At 38.7% G+C, this 16,467-nt stretch overlaps 1 protein-coding gene across 4 annotated transcripts in view; it reads right to left on the reverse strand.

The window, feature by feature from the left end:
• Positions 1 to 352: 352 nt before the first annotated feature.
• Positions 353 to 16,467, reverse strand: part of ABCI10 (ABC transporter family protein) — a 29,718-nt gene continuing 13,603 nt past the window's right edge. For 3 of the 4 annotated variants that reach the window (XM_008811367.5, XM_008811368.5, XM_088704171.2), the window contains 3 exons: positions 12,955 to 13,080; positions 12,748 to 12,870; positions 353 to 786 (listed from right to left, as the gene is read on the reverse strand). In XM_008811367.5, coding sequence (XP_008809589.3) covers positions 592 to 786; positions 12,748 to 12,870; positions 12,955 to 13,080 — 444 coding nt within the window. In that variant the 3' untranslated portion in view covers positions 353 to 591. Of the gene's footprint in view, positions 787 to 10,268; positions 12,871 to 12,954; positions 13,081 to 16,467 lie in introns of all 4 variants that reach the window. The other variant, XR_016396393.1, reaches the window with a different exon arrangement.

The following is a 16,467-nucleotide window of genomic DNA, read 5'->3' on the forward strand; positions in this document are numbered from 1 at the left end:
CCATGAGGTGTCAATAGTAGCATGAAGTGGTAAGTCAAGCATGAGATTGTCAGCTTAGTAGAGACACAAGATGGTAGCTCACTTTTAGATAATTGTAATATACTATTTGCAGGCCCCATATCGGTGCCACTCTATTACTGTGTCGGTACGGTATAGTACAAAACTGGTTGGATGTACTGAGTATCGGTACACCCCCTGTACTATGTACCGGTACTGAACCGATATGGTATGCTCCGTACCGTCCGATTCAGTACAGTATGGCATACCTTAACTTGCACTTTTAAATTTATATCAAAGGTCTTGTAAGCAATTAAATTCTAGCCCTCAATATTTCCTATATTTTTCTGAGATAAACTGCATAAATCACTTTACCTCCAAATAGACTTATATGCACATAGCCACATACATTGCCCAAAGCTACAGTTGAGGTGTTACAATATATATGTTCTATTTCTATAAGTTCACTGCTTGAAATATATAAGCATGTAGCCCGTCTTCAGCTAAAACAAGACACTAATTTTATCATTTTGGACTCATGGAGTAGGAACCCCTAATATATGAATGTTTAGAAACACTCGAAAGACAATGAGATCAATTGTACCATGCTTGCTTCTCCTTGAGAAACTTTGAAACACTTGAGATATCCCCCTGCATAACAATCCGTCCATCTTCCATATAACTAGCTCCATCTGCATATTTGAGTTCCTCCAGGCGATGCGTAACCCATAATGCAGCAACTTCTCCAGGACCAGCCACAGAATTCTTAACGGCCTTTATAACTCCTATCTGGTTTACAACACAAAATCTTGTCAATCAACATTACTCACTCAAAATGACTTGCAGAAACAAAAATTCCAGTTGTAACACAGATTTCACAATTTAGTTTCGTTGATATATGTCCTTGTTGTTGCATATTGGAAGCAAACAACCTAAAGATGTAACTGAAAACCCAACATGATGAGGTAGCAAACATGTATAAAGCAGCAGAATTCACGAGAAACCAATAGATCAAAAACTAATGCACTCTGACAAATTTCTGGTGGCAAAGGACAGAACTATGACATCTGATGCAGCAAGGACTTGCCCAAGCCTGGAACACCACCAAGAGTGGAAAATGATGGGATTGAATACAACCCACACATACAGACACACACGTGTGCACGAAGAAAAAGGGAACCTGATAAGCCTCATGTAGCATTATATGGCAAAAGGTTGTTTGAATTATGTTAGTTATTGGTCTAGCAGTCACATGTACAATATATTTAGGGCTACAATTTTCTTTAAACTTAGAAGGCCCACAATTCGTGTCCATATGTTGGTCCCTGTTCTTGACCTATTTTCACCTTGGCAAGGTCACACTGAATTAAACCTATTTGATATCCAAATGTGTTGCTTGGTGTCTAGAATGTCCAAAACATGACACAGTTAGAACAGAGCAAATAAGAATTGTCCAAAGTGATTCTTTGGCATCACCTGCTACATTCCAGAAAACATAATTTTTTATCTTCTCCTTGCATGGTGCCTTTCTTCCTGATTCAAATTACCATCATACAAGCCCATTGTGCTGTCCCTACAATGGCATCTTAAGTCTGAATTTTCTTTTTCATACGTAAGCTCCCCCGTCCGCCTGCCCAGGCTACCACTACCACCCCGACCCCCCCAAAAAAATGGAGAGGGGGAAAAAAATCCTGCTCAAGGCTGCTCTAAATTATGAGAGATTAACAAGCCCCGAACCAGATCTGTGAATCAGGACCATTTGTATTGCCGCTATTGTGGCAATAAATGACAAACAGGATGTGGCACGATCTGATTTGTCCAACTCATCATTCATGTGGCGACCTAGATGCCCTAGAGATTCTTCGAGGCATTCTAATTGGACCCGCTGAGCCGAATTGGAAGTTGGGACGAGCAGACCAGAAGCAACCGACCTGTAGAGCCGAAGTCTATCAACTCAGCTCGGCGACCTCAGCGACCAACCTAATCCGAGCAGAACTACTTCATGACAGAGACAACCCAGTCATTTCACCTTGGTGCGCACGTGGCTTCAGCAATTCCATCAAGTGTTAAGCGGTTACAGCACGTCTCTAGATTGTTACGCCACATCAGCAATTTGTTACAATACGACTCTGAGTTTGTTGGGATATGATTCGTTGAAGATACGGGATCCTAGTTAAAAAAAGCCTGAAAGGTTCTCCATAGAAGATGAATGCTCCACTACTCTCTAGTACCGATACTATTATCCTTTTTCTTCTTCTTCCTTGCTTCCCACCAAGAAACCCTTTTTGACTCAAGTATCGGAGCGCCTGACGGGAGCCAATCCGATGAGCACTCTGACCCTTGCTTATTGCCTTGCAAATCCATGGAGATGGTTTGCATTGATGTTCCGAGATCGGCAACAACATATTGACGCTGTCTGTGGGGAGCAAAGGAAGAAAAGCCATGAGACTCAGGAGGAGCAACCATCGAGCATCCATCCAGCCCACTCCAGATGGCTCCCTGCATAGTCCCCCTAGATCTCAGTCTTCTCAGCCAGTCACAGGAGCTGTTGATCTCGAACAATTGACCTACTCGCCTAGCAAGTGCAGGCCCTAACAACGATGGTGTAGAACCTGCAGGGTGGACCGACAATCCCCCTACCAGTCAATCGAACCACCGAGACACCCCAACATAGGGTAGCAACCGCCATAGCCCTAAACTAGGGATGCCAATAGGGTGGATTTGGTGTGGTTAGTGAAAAAACTGAAGTCAAACCCGAAATCCACCACCGCTCCTTAAAACTGAAATTGAAATCTAAAGGCTTTTGAAATAAAAAACCATAGCCGCCATTGAAGAAAATCACAAAACCAAAATTAAAACTAAAAACCGAAAATCGTTTTAACTTTTTCTATTCATATCAAAATTTTCATATATAAATAACAAAATTAAAGATGTCATCCACAATTTTTATAATATAATTCATACCAGCTCATCTAATAAATATATCCAAAAATAATAACACAACAATCCAACAAACTCAATAATTCAAAAATAATAATATGACCATCCAACAAACACAATAATCCAATCCAACTATATTAAAGAAAACATAATGATAAATTATTTAATACAAGTATATTTTGGTGAACTTAACGCAAAGAACCAAAGGAAGGAAACAAATCTACCCCATGCCGAGGAAACCACAGTGGCTTGGAGGGAGGCATTGGAAGAAATGGTAGGAGATGCTAGAGTTGTGAGAAGGACGAGTCGAGAATACACCCCAGAAGTGCCTAGGACCTTCAGGAAGAAAAAATCTTCGCACGACTGAGCTGAGGAGACACCTCAGAAGTCATGGAACCTCTAGGACGAAAAAAATCTCAGCACAACTGAGTCGAGAAAACACTCTAGAAGTGCCTGAGATCTCTTGGTAGAGTCTTGACACAACTAAGCCGAGGAGACACCCTAGAAGTGAATGTGACCTTCAGGAAAAAGTCATGGCACAAACTTGGCTTGGATGGGAGGAGGCGCACTCAGCCCGATCATCCGAGTGTTAGCTAACCAGAAGAATCCAATCGACTAAAAGTCTTGGCACAAACTGGGATTGGATGGGAGGAGGCATGCTTGGCCTGATCACCCAAGTGTTAGCTAGCCAAAAGAACCCAGCCGACTAAAAGTCCTAGTATCGAGGATTGCTATGCCGAAACCGGACTCAGACTGGTTATTCGACGGCATGGGTTGATATGCCCCTGTGTCGTTTCGTGCCAGGCTCGTAACGACACAAAATTGAGGGTGAGGGAGAGAGAGAATGGAAGAGAGGAAAAGAGAGAAGGAAGAGAGAGGGAGAGAGGAGGGTGGCGGACGACCGACGGAGGGCTGAAAAGCTGCTTGAAGGGGCTGAGAAAGGGCTCCGCCTCTAGTGCCCCTATTTCATTTGAAACAGGGATCCCAGAGGGACCCCTTTTTTTTCAAAAATTTTATGTGAAGTTGCGATGACCACCACCCTCCCTCTCTCTTCCTTCCTTCCCCGCTCTCTCTCTCTCTCTCTTTCCTTCTCCCCCTCCGTCGCTAATTTCTCGTTTTGGTTGCTGGAACCATCTTGATCCATCGTCGGTATGGCTCAGTATGCCCCGAACCGAACGGTTCGGGACGGTTCCATCGACCATACCTGGTATAGTAGAGGCACGGATAGGAGGAAGCGCGCTTGGCCCAATCATCCAAGCATCAGCGATCTAGAAGAATCCAACTAATCAAAGGCTCATGGGCCCACAGTTTGCTATTCTCTATATGATGATCTCGAGTACTTTGAGCCTGCTCGGGCGTTAAGATTTTTGTTCGATTTATCTCTATGGGATCATGGCTTCCTTCCAAGCCTGTCTTGTACCATAACTTTTAGTCGGTTGGGTTTTTCTGGTCAACTAACACTCGAGTAATCGGATTAAGTGTGCCTCCTCCCGTCCGAGCTTGGTTTGTGTCAGGACCTTTTTCCCGAACGTCGCATTCACCTCTAGAGTGTCTCCTCAACTCAGTCATGTTGAGTATTTTTCTTTCCGAAGGTCCAAGCACTTCTAGGGTGTCTCCTTGGCTCAGTCATACCGGGACTTTTTCTTTCCAGAGGGTTCAAGCACTTCTAGGGTGTTTCCTCGGCTCGGACAAACTGAGACTTTTTTTTTGTTGGTCCAAGACACTTCCGGGGTGTCTTCTCGGCTTAATCATGTTGAGACTTTTTCTTTCCGGAGTTCCAAGACACTTTTGAGGTATCTCCTCAACTCAGTCGTGCTGAGACTTTCAAAATGTTGCTTCGGGGAAGGGCTAAAACACATTTTCATTGTTCATTAGTAATACAAGGCACAAAGTTCGATTTAACATTTCTTACTTTGGCCATCCCTGAGAATATCAGAGCTTGGCTGCCTGGCAGTCTCCTCGTCCGACGGCCTTGATCTTTCCAAGATCTGGTCCTGCTGATCGGGCCTTTCTATCATGGGCTTAATCTTATTGCAGCCCCTCCATGAATGGAAGCAATCACCCCAATGAGTGGCTTGCTATTGTCCTACTCATCCTAGGTTCGCCCATCCTACCCAACATTCTCCCCCCGGTTGCCAATGTAGCGGCAGAGGCGTCCTCACCGAATGAAGGCCTCGATCTCATCCCACAACTGCAAGCACTTGGTGTCATGCCCGTGATCTTTACGGAACCAACAAAATTTGTTTGGGCCTCTTGTGAGCTGAGGTTTTCATCCTCCGAGGCCAATTGAGATGTTCTCGATTCTGCATCTCCATCAATACCTGAGCCCTCAAGCATACCTCTCGAACTTCCAAGGTGGGTTCTGAAGTTGCATAGCGATCCCTCTTCTTGGCCAAGATTCCTCCTCGGCTCGTCCTTCTTATAGATCCAACATCTCCTGCTATTCCTTCCTCCCAATGCCTCCCTCTGAGCCACTGTGGCTTCCTCAATGCGGATGTACTTATCCTCTTAGGAAAGAAGTTCAGCTAAATCCTTCGAAGGCATTTGATCCAGCAAGAAGCTAAAGCACACAGTTTTCAACCCAATCATCGTTGCGGCCATCGCAGTGGACTAATCCAACTCACGCACCTCAAGAGTCTTGGCATCGAACAGGTTGATGTAGCTTTGGAGGGACTCATCCTTCGTTTGTTTAATGGCAAGCAGGTCGGTGGATGTCTTCCTCTGCTTTTTATTGCTGAGGAAGTGGCCGACGAACCAATGATTGAGCTGAGCTGGTCGAAGGAACATACTGAGCCCGGCCAAAGGCTCGAAAACCATAGTCAGGTAGCCATTCTGAGAGTAGCAAGGAAAGTCCGACACATCACTGCATCATTGGCTCCTCAAAGTGGCATGAGAGACCTAAAGCTTTCTAAATGGTCCACCTGATTGGGGGTACTATCATAGTGCTCAAACTGCAACATCGTAAATCTTCTCGGCAAGGGCTCCTCCAAGATCTCCTTGGTGAAAGCACACGCATCGTCTCCAGATCGCCTCTTGCTACAGCCTTCTATCCTTGTAGGGCCTAGATCTAGCTACACAACTCCTTGATCTCATGACGAAGGACGGCTTCTCGCCTAGAGACCTTCTCTTGCAACATGGAGGAAGTTGTCAGAATTGGAACTCATACTAGAAGAAGGGTAATCATGCCCCCAACCCTACCTAGAGAGTTCAGGGCGATGGCGGCTGCTACCCTGCACTGGGGCATCTTGGCAATTTGACTAACTAGCAAGTGGATTGCCGGCCCACTGCTACACATTTTGCATCGCCATTGTCAGAGCATGTACCTGCTAGCAAGCAGATTGAATTGTCTGGCATTGACAGCTCTCATGATCGACTGAAAAGATAGATCTCGAGGGGCTATATGGGGAGCAATCTAGAGTAGGCCGCATGAACGCTCGGTTGTTGCTCCTCCTAAGTCTAATGGCAGCACCAATCTGTTGCTGCCGATCCCAAGATACTGATGTGAACTGCTTTCGCAGAACTACAAGGCAACAGATGAGGGTCAGAGAGCTAGCTAGGTTGGCTCCAATCGGGCCCTCTAATGCTTAAGTTAGAGAGGGTTTCTTGATGAAAAAAAAAGACGAAGAAGAAAAAGGATAATAATGCCGATACTAGAGAGTAGTGGAGCATTCACCTTCTTTAGAGGACCTTTTGGACCATTTTATAGCTAGAATCTCGTATCTTCAATGAATCGTATCCTAACAAACTCAGGATTATGCTATAATAAACTACTAATGTGGTGTAACAACCCAAGAATGTGCCGCAACAGCTTAACATATGATGGAATTGCCGAGGCCACGTGCACATCTAAGTGAAAGGACCAGATTGCCTCTACCGTGAGTAGTTTTGCTCAGTTCGGGTTGGTTGCCGAGGTTGTCGAGCTGAGCTATAAGACTTCGGCTCTACAGGTCGGCTGCTTTTGGTCTGCTTGTCCTAGCTTTCAAGTTGGCTCCGAGGGCCCAACCAAAATGCCTCAAAGAATTTCTGAAGGCATATGGGTCGCCACATGAATGATAAGCTGGACAAATTGGGTCGCACCATATCACATTGCTCGTTTATTGCCGCAACAGATATAAATAACCTTAACAGTTGCAAAGGAGGGGGAAGATCATTTTTTGCTAGATTTAAAGATAAATCCCATCTTCTTTAGGTATATAAAACACTCCTCTCTTCCCATTTCCCTCTTTCTTTTTCATGCCTAAATAAGGCAAAAAATGGGGTAATTGAGCTGAAATCATGCCAAAATTTTATCTTTTGGCATGATTTCATTATATGCTATAGATCTAAGAATGGTCTATGTATTGAAGAAGAAATCATAATTTTTCATTAATCAATAATTTTTAGATTAAAAACATATTCAAATTAAAAAATAATAGTAAATAAATTTATGTTCAAAAAAAATTGATAGCATGTTTAGGAATATAGATGCACTTGCTATCTCAATTTGATAGCAATTTACTTAAATTTGGGCATGATTATAGCTACCTGAACCTAAGCCAAATTCAAAAATAAGTAGTGAGTAATGCATATCCATGGGCTAAAAAAAGTATATGGAGCACACGAGGGTGAGCATAGTATCTGGATTGGAGTCAGATCCTACATTCTGACTACAATTAGGATCTCGATGTCTACAAGCGGCATAGACACTCCATGAGAAACTAAATATAATTACATATTCTGTAGTCCAGATCATTTTGATGGACGTAGTTTTAAGATCAAAAATATGCATTATATATGTTAGTTATTTTATAATGGCATTCATTAATCGACAATAGGATCTATAAAGACAAATATGACTTAAAATGAGATCAAAATAGCATTGAAATCAATAACAAACATTCATATAATCACCAAAATATATAAAAAAACAAAAGGAAACAAGCTGTCTTGGTAACAAACTAGTATGCTATAACATATATCATGTGTTAGTACAGTATATATTGGTACCATACCAGCAACCGGTTTGGTGGATCATGCTTTTATGTTCCCCAATTTATATTTCCTCTTGATGATGCATCATGGCTAAGGATCAATTCTATCTTCTAATATACCTACCCAACTGACATTTGAAGATTCTTTTCCACAAGAGGGTCCATCAATGTATTCCATACAAGAAATTGTCAAGGATGAAAAATGGTGATGTCGATGCAATGGTTAGAATTGATAACGTATGTTCGACCTGGTTTAGCCAGTACCGAGCCAACCCGATGGGGGACCAGGTCGGTTCACCCGTGGAATTCAGAATCAGTCCCAAACCGCACGAAATCGGTCCAACCCAGCCGGTTCACATCGGTTTGGACCAGTTCTAAATCAGTTTTCCCCCTCTCCTTTTCTTTTTAAACAATGGGATGTTGGAAGGCCCCGAGAAACTCAATATTCTCCTTCAACCACCCCCCCCCCCCCCCCGCCGGCGCCAAAAACATGACGATTCAAGACGATTCAAGGAGCCAACCCAAAATAAGGTATGCTTCCACTCTCGTACCTCATTTCTTTCTTTTTTTTAAAGCCAAAAAAATAACTCGAAATTTGCAAAATGAGGAGAGATCATGCCAAAATTTTTGATTTTGGCATGATTTTATGAGATGTTGTAGATCTATGGATGATCTACACAATTCCAAATTTTTTTTAATTTTAATTATATATAATTTTTAAAATTAAAATATATTTTTGGATTAAAAAATAAAAAATAAAATTAAAAATAACTATAAAATCAAAAGTATATGTAGGGCCTAGAAAAATTTATGTAGCATCCATGGTATGATTCTACATGGATCTGAGCTCAAATAATTTTTTTAAAATATTTATATTTAAAAATTATTTTTAAATTTTAAAAATAATTAAAAATATATAATTAATACAAAAAATAATGAAAAATTAGTAATACATATTACATATTTCAAAAGTATTTTCTAAAATAAAAAATATATTTTTCTAAATTTATGATATTTAAACATATTTTTAAATTGAAAAATTATTTAAAATATATAAATAAATAAAATAAAATAAAAATTTAGTACTATATATTAGATAAGTCGAATGTATTTTTTGAAGTAAAAAATATTTTTAAATTATAACAAAATTTTATTATTTTTAAATAATTGATAAACTTGAAAAAATGGTCGAGAGTTGCTTAGATGATGCCACCATGCTACCCGGTCGACTCAGTTAGAAAGAGACATCCATCCTCCAAGCGTAGCCAGGTAGGAAATAGCACGAAGGGTAAGCAAGCAGCTGCTCAGTTCAGCAAAAAAGAAAAAGAAACAATAGTTGCAACCCCGATGGAGATTGTGGAGTCAGTTTACTCAAATTCAGAGACTATGAATAACAGTGATGACATTTCTAGTAGTCATGAATCTACTAGCCCGGGAAGGAGTAGAGGACACGAGACCGCCATTTATGAGACCACCTCAAGGTGGTGTTTGATTTACCGGTGAGTCCCAATTTACGCATGCTATATAGGATATAGACTACAGTGCACAATTTGATAGAACCCGCGAGAATACAATTGCATATAGAAAAGGTTTCTCGAGGTCAATCAAGAAGACACGATGCAATTGCAGATAACCTCGCACGTGGAGTAGGATCCATAGACGTATCAAATTCTGAGTCGTATATTGAATTCTATTACCCGCAACCACAGGCAGCATATGACCCATATAGATACAGATATGGATATGATGTCTGAGGCATCAACTTCCAACGGCTACTATCCTACACAGTCCGAAATATCTTACGAGTCAGATTTTGCTGCCACCATATTCGGATGGGATCCTCCACAGCTGTATTATCAGCAAGAGAACACCTCCTAGAGCCGAAGCTTCAGCGAGAGATCTAAGAGTGGTTATAACCTAAAATAGAGTTTCTTATGGGATGAGCATACAGAACTATAATGCCGCTTGTTTAGAGGGATGGGCTGATGTGCCTCCTGATTATGCTAATAATCTGGATATCTACGAGAGGTATCGCCACTCGACGAAATTTTAGATATCGGTATATATTTTGTATTTTAAATATATATAATTGATTATAACATTTTATATTTCGTATCTTACTAATTGATATTAGGATATTCAACATTAATTCTTGTAGCATGCAAAATCTTAATAATCATTTTATGTTTTGTATCACTTTAAAACAACATGATGCATTATTTAGGTTATATCTGAATCATAGAAACATCAAAAAACATTAAGAAACAACAAATTATACTTAAAATCACTGAAAAAATTGAAAAAATTGATTACCAATAAATCAAACCTAAAAAGCTTAAAAAATGGCACACCTCGGCTTACCGCATGTCGGTATGGTACCGAACCGTCTGTCGATCGATACAAGTCCTGGTACCGGTTCGGCGAATCTTGTGCTAGAGTCATATTTGAGTTACTCATAATGCAATACAAGAAACACCACGTGACTGGTCCCAAGCCCAGATGAGAAAAGTGGAGTGATATCGATTAACAGCCAATTGTAAAAAATGTCAAAAACTATGAAACAGATACAAATTTAAATAAAACTTGATGTTCTCAGGAAGGATATGAAGAAGCTTGAAATAATATCAGTGGTGGCCTAAATAGGAATACTTGACAAATAATGATTATAAAGCTGACCTAAAAAGTTAGAAAAAAAGTTGGATGGTTGTGATGACACAGTACAAGATGATTGCATGACATAGAATATAAGCACCTCTCTTCTAACCACATAATATAGTTCCTTGCAGCAAATCCTTCCCCAAAAATGTCCTCTCTAATTTTAGCTTTTGAATTCAAGTTTCCATCTGGATCCTTTCTCCAATATAAATTCTAAATTCCATCAATTTTCTAGGACACATTTGAAATTCCAAATGCAAGTTAAATAACTAAATATAATGAAACTCAGAATTCAAATGGAGGAATGTGAAACTTGAATTCCAACATTAAAAACTAGCGGACTCTTTTGGGAAAAGAATTGTTAGTGGGAACAATTTTAGGGAAGTTGAAGAGATCTCATCCTAAAAAGCAGAGATGTATCTAATGTTTAATAAAGAATGTTAAAAATTATGTCAAGGAACTTAAAGAGATGTTGTGTATGAAACTTAAGAAGGATGAACTAATATAATAAGGCAGTGCTTCACAATGGAAGAAAAGGAAAAGTTTTCCACTATGCATAAAATATAAAAAGAGATTGATTTTTATGGTTCTGTCCGACGCTTCATGCAAATAAATCTGTAACCATCAACAAGACATGTATTTATGATACTTTTCTGGATTAGCAGATGAAGTTAGCTGGATGGCAGATAGAAGAGAGATTAAAAGTAATTCCTTACATTCAAAGGACCACCTTGGAAATCATAATGTTAATATTGCATTATTCAGTCTGTAAACAATTCATATTGGGTTAGGATAAGCTTTGCTGGTTTTGGAAGTTTGTCAAAATCTTGTATTCAAAAACAAGAGAAATGAATCAAGTTTCCTAAAGAAATAATTTGCGATAAGTTATTATAAACTGCAATCCCATGACTGTCAGAACTCAGAACTTGGTAAGGTTTCCAGTCACAAGCATGGTGCAATGTTGCCCCTGCCATTAGAAACAATACAACAATATAAATAGATTTGTTTCCGGACTTGAACAAGAATTTGGCAGAAAAACTCCAATCCTCCATTCAGAATAATTGATACAACTTGTCAATTCTTCCATTATCTCATATATAAAATATGGATTGGTTTTGAAAAAGAAGGAACAACATTTTTGATGAATGGGAGATCCTATAAAATGAAAAACATGTAATAAACAAATCAGTGTCTTGTCTGACTTGAGAATAGCATTTATACTGGAACCACAGATACAGATTTTGAAATTCTGAGCAGCTACCCAACAGCCAAGAGGGAATTGCATGTTGAACCCTCCACCACACAGGTGGTAGAATCCACCTAGCTGGAGTTTATTGTTACTATCAGCTTTTTTTATGGGGTGAGGATGACTATTAGCTAAAGGAATGGCTCTCTTTGCCAGTCAAAAGGGAGAAGATGCAACAACTAAGAGACAGAGTCAGAGCTTTTTTCCAAACATAGTGCCCTAAGGTCTTCCATAAGAAAAGCAGCGTACCTTAATATGGAATGGCAGATTCCTTGAACCCGTCTCAAACCAGGAGATGGGGTTTCTCGCAAAATGACTGTGATTCTACCACTCTCAACAAAGAAACCCCCTCTTTCTGAATTCTGATTGGACTGAACATGGATTCTCTTTCCACTGGTTTTGGGTTCCAGGACTTTTTGACTCTACCAGAAATCCACATGGGACATTTCTCCAGCTTTTGTTGGTAGCCAAGAAATGTTCACACAGAAAGAGAACCAAAAAATCCAACTATGAAAGCTTTGTATGGAGAATGAAAACTTGATTTGTCAAGTTAGGAAAATTGAGTTTGTACCAGAAAAACACCACAAATATGAATCTCTTTCTTCTACCTTTTGAGTCAGTGATGGTTTCATTTTTCAAGTTCAGTTCAGAAGGGAACCAAGGGTTCATCCATTTTTCCTGGGAAAGAACTACTAGTTCAGGTCATCAATCCGCTAAGCAAAGAGAAATCTAAAAAATGCCATCAAACACAAGGTGGATGAACCAATGGCAATCAAACTCCTACTGATGTAGTCAGTAACTTTTGAACATTGTTTCTTATCCACGTGGTGATAAACACATTAACAAGCAGAATACATCATTCATAATAACATGTAAGAAGCACATAACTGGAAAGTGCTGCCAAGTACAAAGTCCAGTTTTCTTGGCAGAAAAAGATACCTGGTCATTTTCATCCAAAAATGTTGTTAATTCATCTAACAGTAGAACTTTGCATGCTTCAGCTAAAGCACCTGCAATTGCAACTCTTTGTTTCTGACCACCACTCAGAGTTTGAATTGGCCTCTACACAATGAAATAAAGGCTTATAAAAATAAGTTATTTGCCAGCATAATAGAAGATAATCCAAATGTGTTGCATGCCACCTACTTGTGAGTATTCTAACATGCCAACAGCATCTAAAGCTTTTGATACTCTTGATCTGACTTCATTTAATGTCAAACTGAACTTACCAAGACCAAATGCAACATCTGCTTCCACTGTGGGCATCACCACCTATAGAAACATAGGATGAAGAGAAGCACAATTTTCAATTATGCTACATAAGGATTCTGGAAATTTCAGTGCCTAAATTACTCAAGCAGGTAAAGTTTAAAAAGAAGTACTTATACAACATATGAATTTGACAGGTACCAAAAAGAACTTACTGTTACCATGAATTACTTGTACAGAATAGGGACAAAATCAGTGTGCCTGAATAGTTATGCTATTGACTTATAGCATATATTGCAAGAAATCTAGTTAAGGGCATTAAGTAATTAGTGAACTTGATGTGTAGATTTAGCTGCATTTTAAAATGCCAAATAAGCAAGAATAGGGAAGAATATACGGTGGGGAAAGTAGAATAGGAAAGAAAAGATATTAAAGAGGATATCCACAATATGGTTGGCCGTACTGGTCCAAACCGGGCGGTATGGGGCATACCGTACCATATCAATTCAGTACCGATATCCAGTATGGATAGCGTACCAACACTCAGTATGCTGAAAAGATTCCGTATGCTGAAAAGATCTCAACACAATGCTAGTGTAGCACCGGTACGGGATCCGGTACCGAGATGGCAAATCTTGACCCACAATACCATGAGCTTAAAAATTGATGCAATAGGGCAAAAGGTCAAATTGAACATTTGAAGAGATGTGAATAACAAGGGAAGAAATTTTTTTCATCTTTCAGGTAACACAAGATCAGGACCTATGCATTCTCTTTCCTAGTACTATCTCAACCTAAGTATTGTACTAAACAAACATTTTAAATAGCAGTTACATGGAAATGGATGCATGAGCTGGATGTTTCAATATAGCAAAGTATTGGAACTCATCCAAACAGAAAGCAAATTGTTAGAAAGGATATACTGGAAGGTGAATTCAATAAATAGAGGGAGCTTAATCTGTCATTTTTTGTTTAATAATAATCAATAGGAACCTGTAGCATATTCAATATGTTCTTTTATCTTTCTTCATGTTGTTAGAAACTTCATTATCACCAGATGATGATGATGAAACAGCACGTAGAGACACGTATCAACTCATTATTTTTGTTGGACTCCAGAAACACAATAAATCTAAGTAATCATTCACCTAAACAATCACTCCTCACCAAAAGAATTAATTCAACCATCTATTCATTTGAAATTTAGCAACTGATAAACAAAGAATATCAAGTGATGCCATTCTGATGAAATGTATGAGTTGGCAACGAAGCACATTATGTTGTCATACGATACTTGTCTAGACATCGATGACAATATACCATAGTATCTTTAACACTAGACTGTTTGAGCATATGACTAGCTATATTTGTTGCAAAGGATATAAGAATTATAAGATACTTACAGGAAAGGAGACCCCAACTTTTGGCATGTTGCATTATATAGAGAAAAGAAAAGCTGGGATTGCCTCCAAATATGATACTTAATATCCTAGTGCATAAGCCTGTGCTAGAAGATTTGCCAATGTTGAACTGAAATAATCTGAACACTTATCTACCTAATGTTTTTCATCCCTCTACATGTAACATGGTATTATATCAGAAGCTAATCTCTTTATGTAGATTAACATTTAGCAATATCATTGCATTTCAGCTAAAATACTTGGCTTTCCATGAACATATTATATACTAGGTTATATACTCAAACTTGCTCTCTTGTTTGGAAGTGGCATTAGTGTCAGTAACTCGTGTAAAGACTTGCATTCAATTTATATGTGTGCAGGCATAATGAAGATCAAAAGTAGGAGGAACAATATAACATTCACTAATAAGTAAAGATGACAAATTCAAGTATTAACTTGGTCTGCTAAACTAGATCCAAGGATTTGTATAAGGATATGCATCAAAATAGGTCAGTCCGATTAGATTTGAGCACACAATACCATTTCAAAATTGGACTTGTAAAGTAATTTTTCAGAAGCGAGAAATGAGAGGAGCATTCTTGAAAATTGCCCAACAAAACGTCACAAACTCATTATCCGAAACGAACTTCTGAAGAACATTCAAGACTGCATGCATTACCTAAGATGTGAACATGATGGCCTCGTTTGTGTCAACTAGTAGTTGTTCCCAAAAATGCATGTCAATAGCAATTTGTGACTTTTCTCAAGAAATGATACCTACATGTATGAACATCCGAGATAGTTGACAAGGCACAGGTAGATTCTTGAGTTATCTGAAAATTTTTCCGAAGGTCAAGTTCTAAAGCCAATGAAGTTGATGTCCCACAGCAATTATTACAAACTATTGTACCAGATGATTCCTTCACCAAAGGATTTAATAAGAAATTTTTCACAAGTACCAGAACCCTTATTGCTAACAACAATTGCTTGCACATAATGGGAACAAACATAACCAATGAGCCTGAAATGGTTATTCTTTTGTCTTGTAAAAGAGATTTGCAAGCAAGGTAGTCAAAAATATTAAAATACTTGGAGAAATCAATGTGTAGTCATTAGTAGAATATGCAAAGACATATTAAAAAAAAAAGTAGAATAGGCAAAAAATAGTTATCAACAATATCATGGGCTGGAAAAATTGATGCAATAGAACAAAGACCAAATCCAATATTTGAAGATATGTGAACATGCGAGAAGGAAAGAAAATTGACCCTTCTATAAAATTTGATTTTCTGGAACTGATTTAGAGGTCAGGTCATTCTGCAGGTAATACTAGATCAGGATTGGGTGCATAAATCAGTCTAGTAAAATATTCACTATTCTCGATGATCTCATCCTATATATTGAAATAAATAAAAAGTCTAAATAGAAATCATATTGGATTTTAAATATAACAAGACAAACAATTGAGGAGTCACCCAGAAAGAAAGCATGTTGTTAGAAAACTACATCCTGAAAAGCAAACTTCATAAATAAAGATGTAACCTCATCTATCATTTTCTAGTTATAATTATCAATAGAAACTTGTAGCACATTCAGTCATTCTCCCCCCTCTCTACGTTGTCAAAAACTTCATTATCACCAAAAGAAAAATATATTAGTAATGAATACTTCTCGCACTAGATTTTTTTTTCAAGAATTCACATGCTGAAACAGCTTGTCTAGGAAAATATCAATTCATTATTTTTACCGGGTTAAGTCTCAGTAAATCTAATTATTTGTTTAATTAAACAATCACTCTTTAGCAAGAGATTAAATTTAAACATCTATTCATTTGAAACTTACAAAATGACACATGAAGAACCTTCAGAAAGTGCCTTTCTGACTAAATGTTTTGAATTGGTAAGAACATTTTGTGTTCTTGTATGAAACTTGTCTCCAAGACATCCATCACAGTATATGATGGTATCTTAAAGACCGACATTTGAGCGCACAACTAGCTATAGTTTTTAAAAAAGGAGGTATGGCTAGTTATAGGAAAAGGCGCCCCAAT

The sequence above is a fragment of the Phoenix dactylifera genome, chromosome 9 (assembly GCF_051530095.1).
Source record: "Phoenix dactylifera cultivar Ajwa chromosome 9, Ajwa_hap1_PhDact_Kaust_v1.1, whole genome shotgun sequence".
NCBI classification, from domain to species: Eukaryota; Viridiplantae; Streptophyta; class Magnoliopsida; order Arecales; family Arecaceae; genus Phoenix; species Phoenix dactylifera.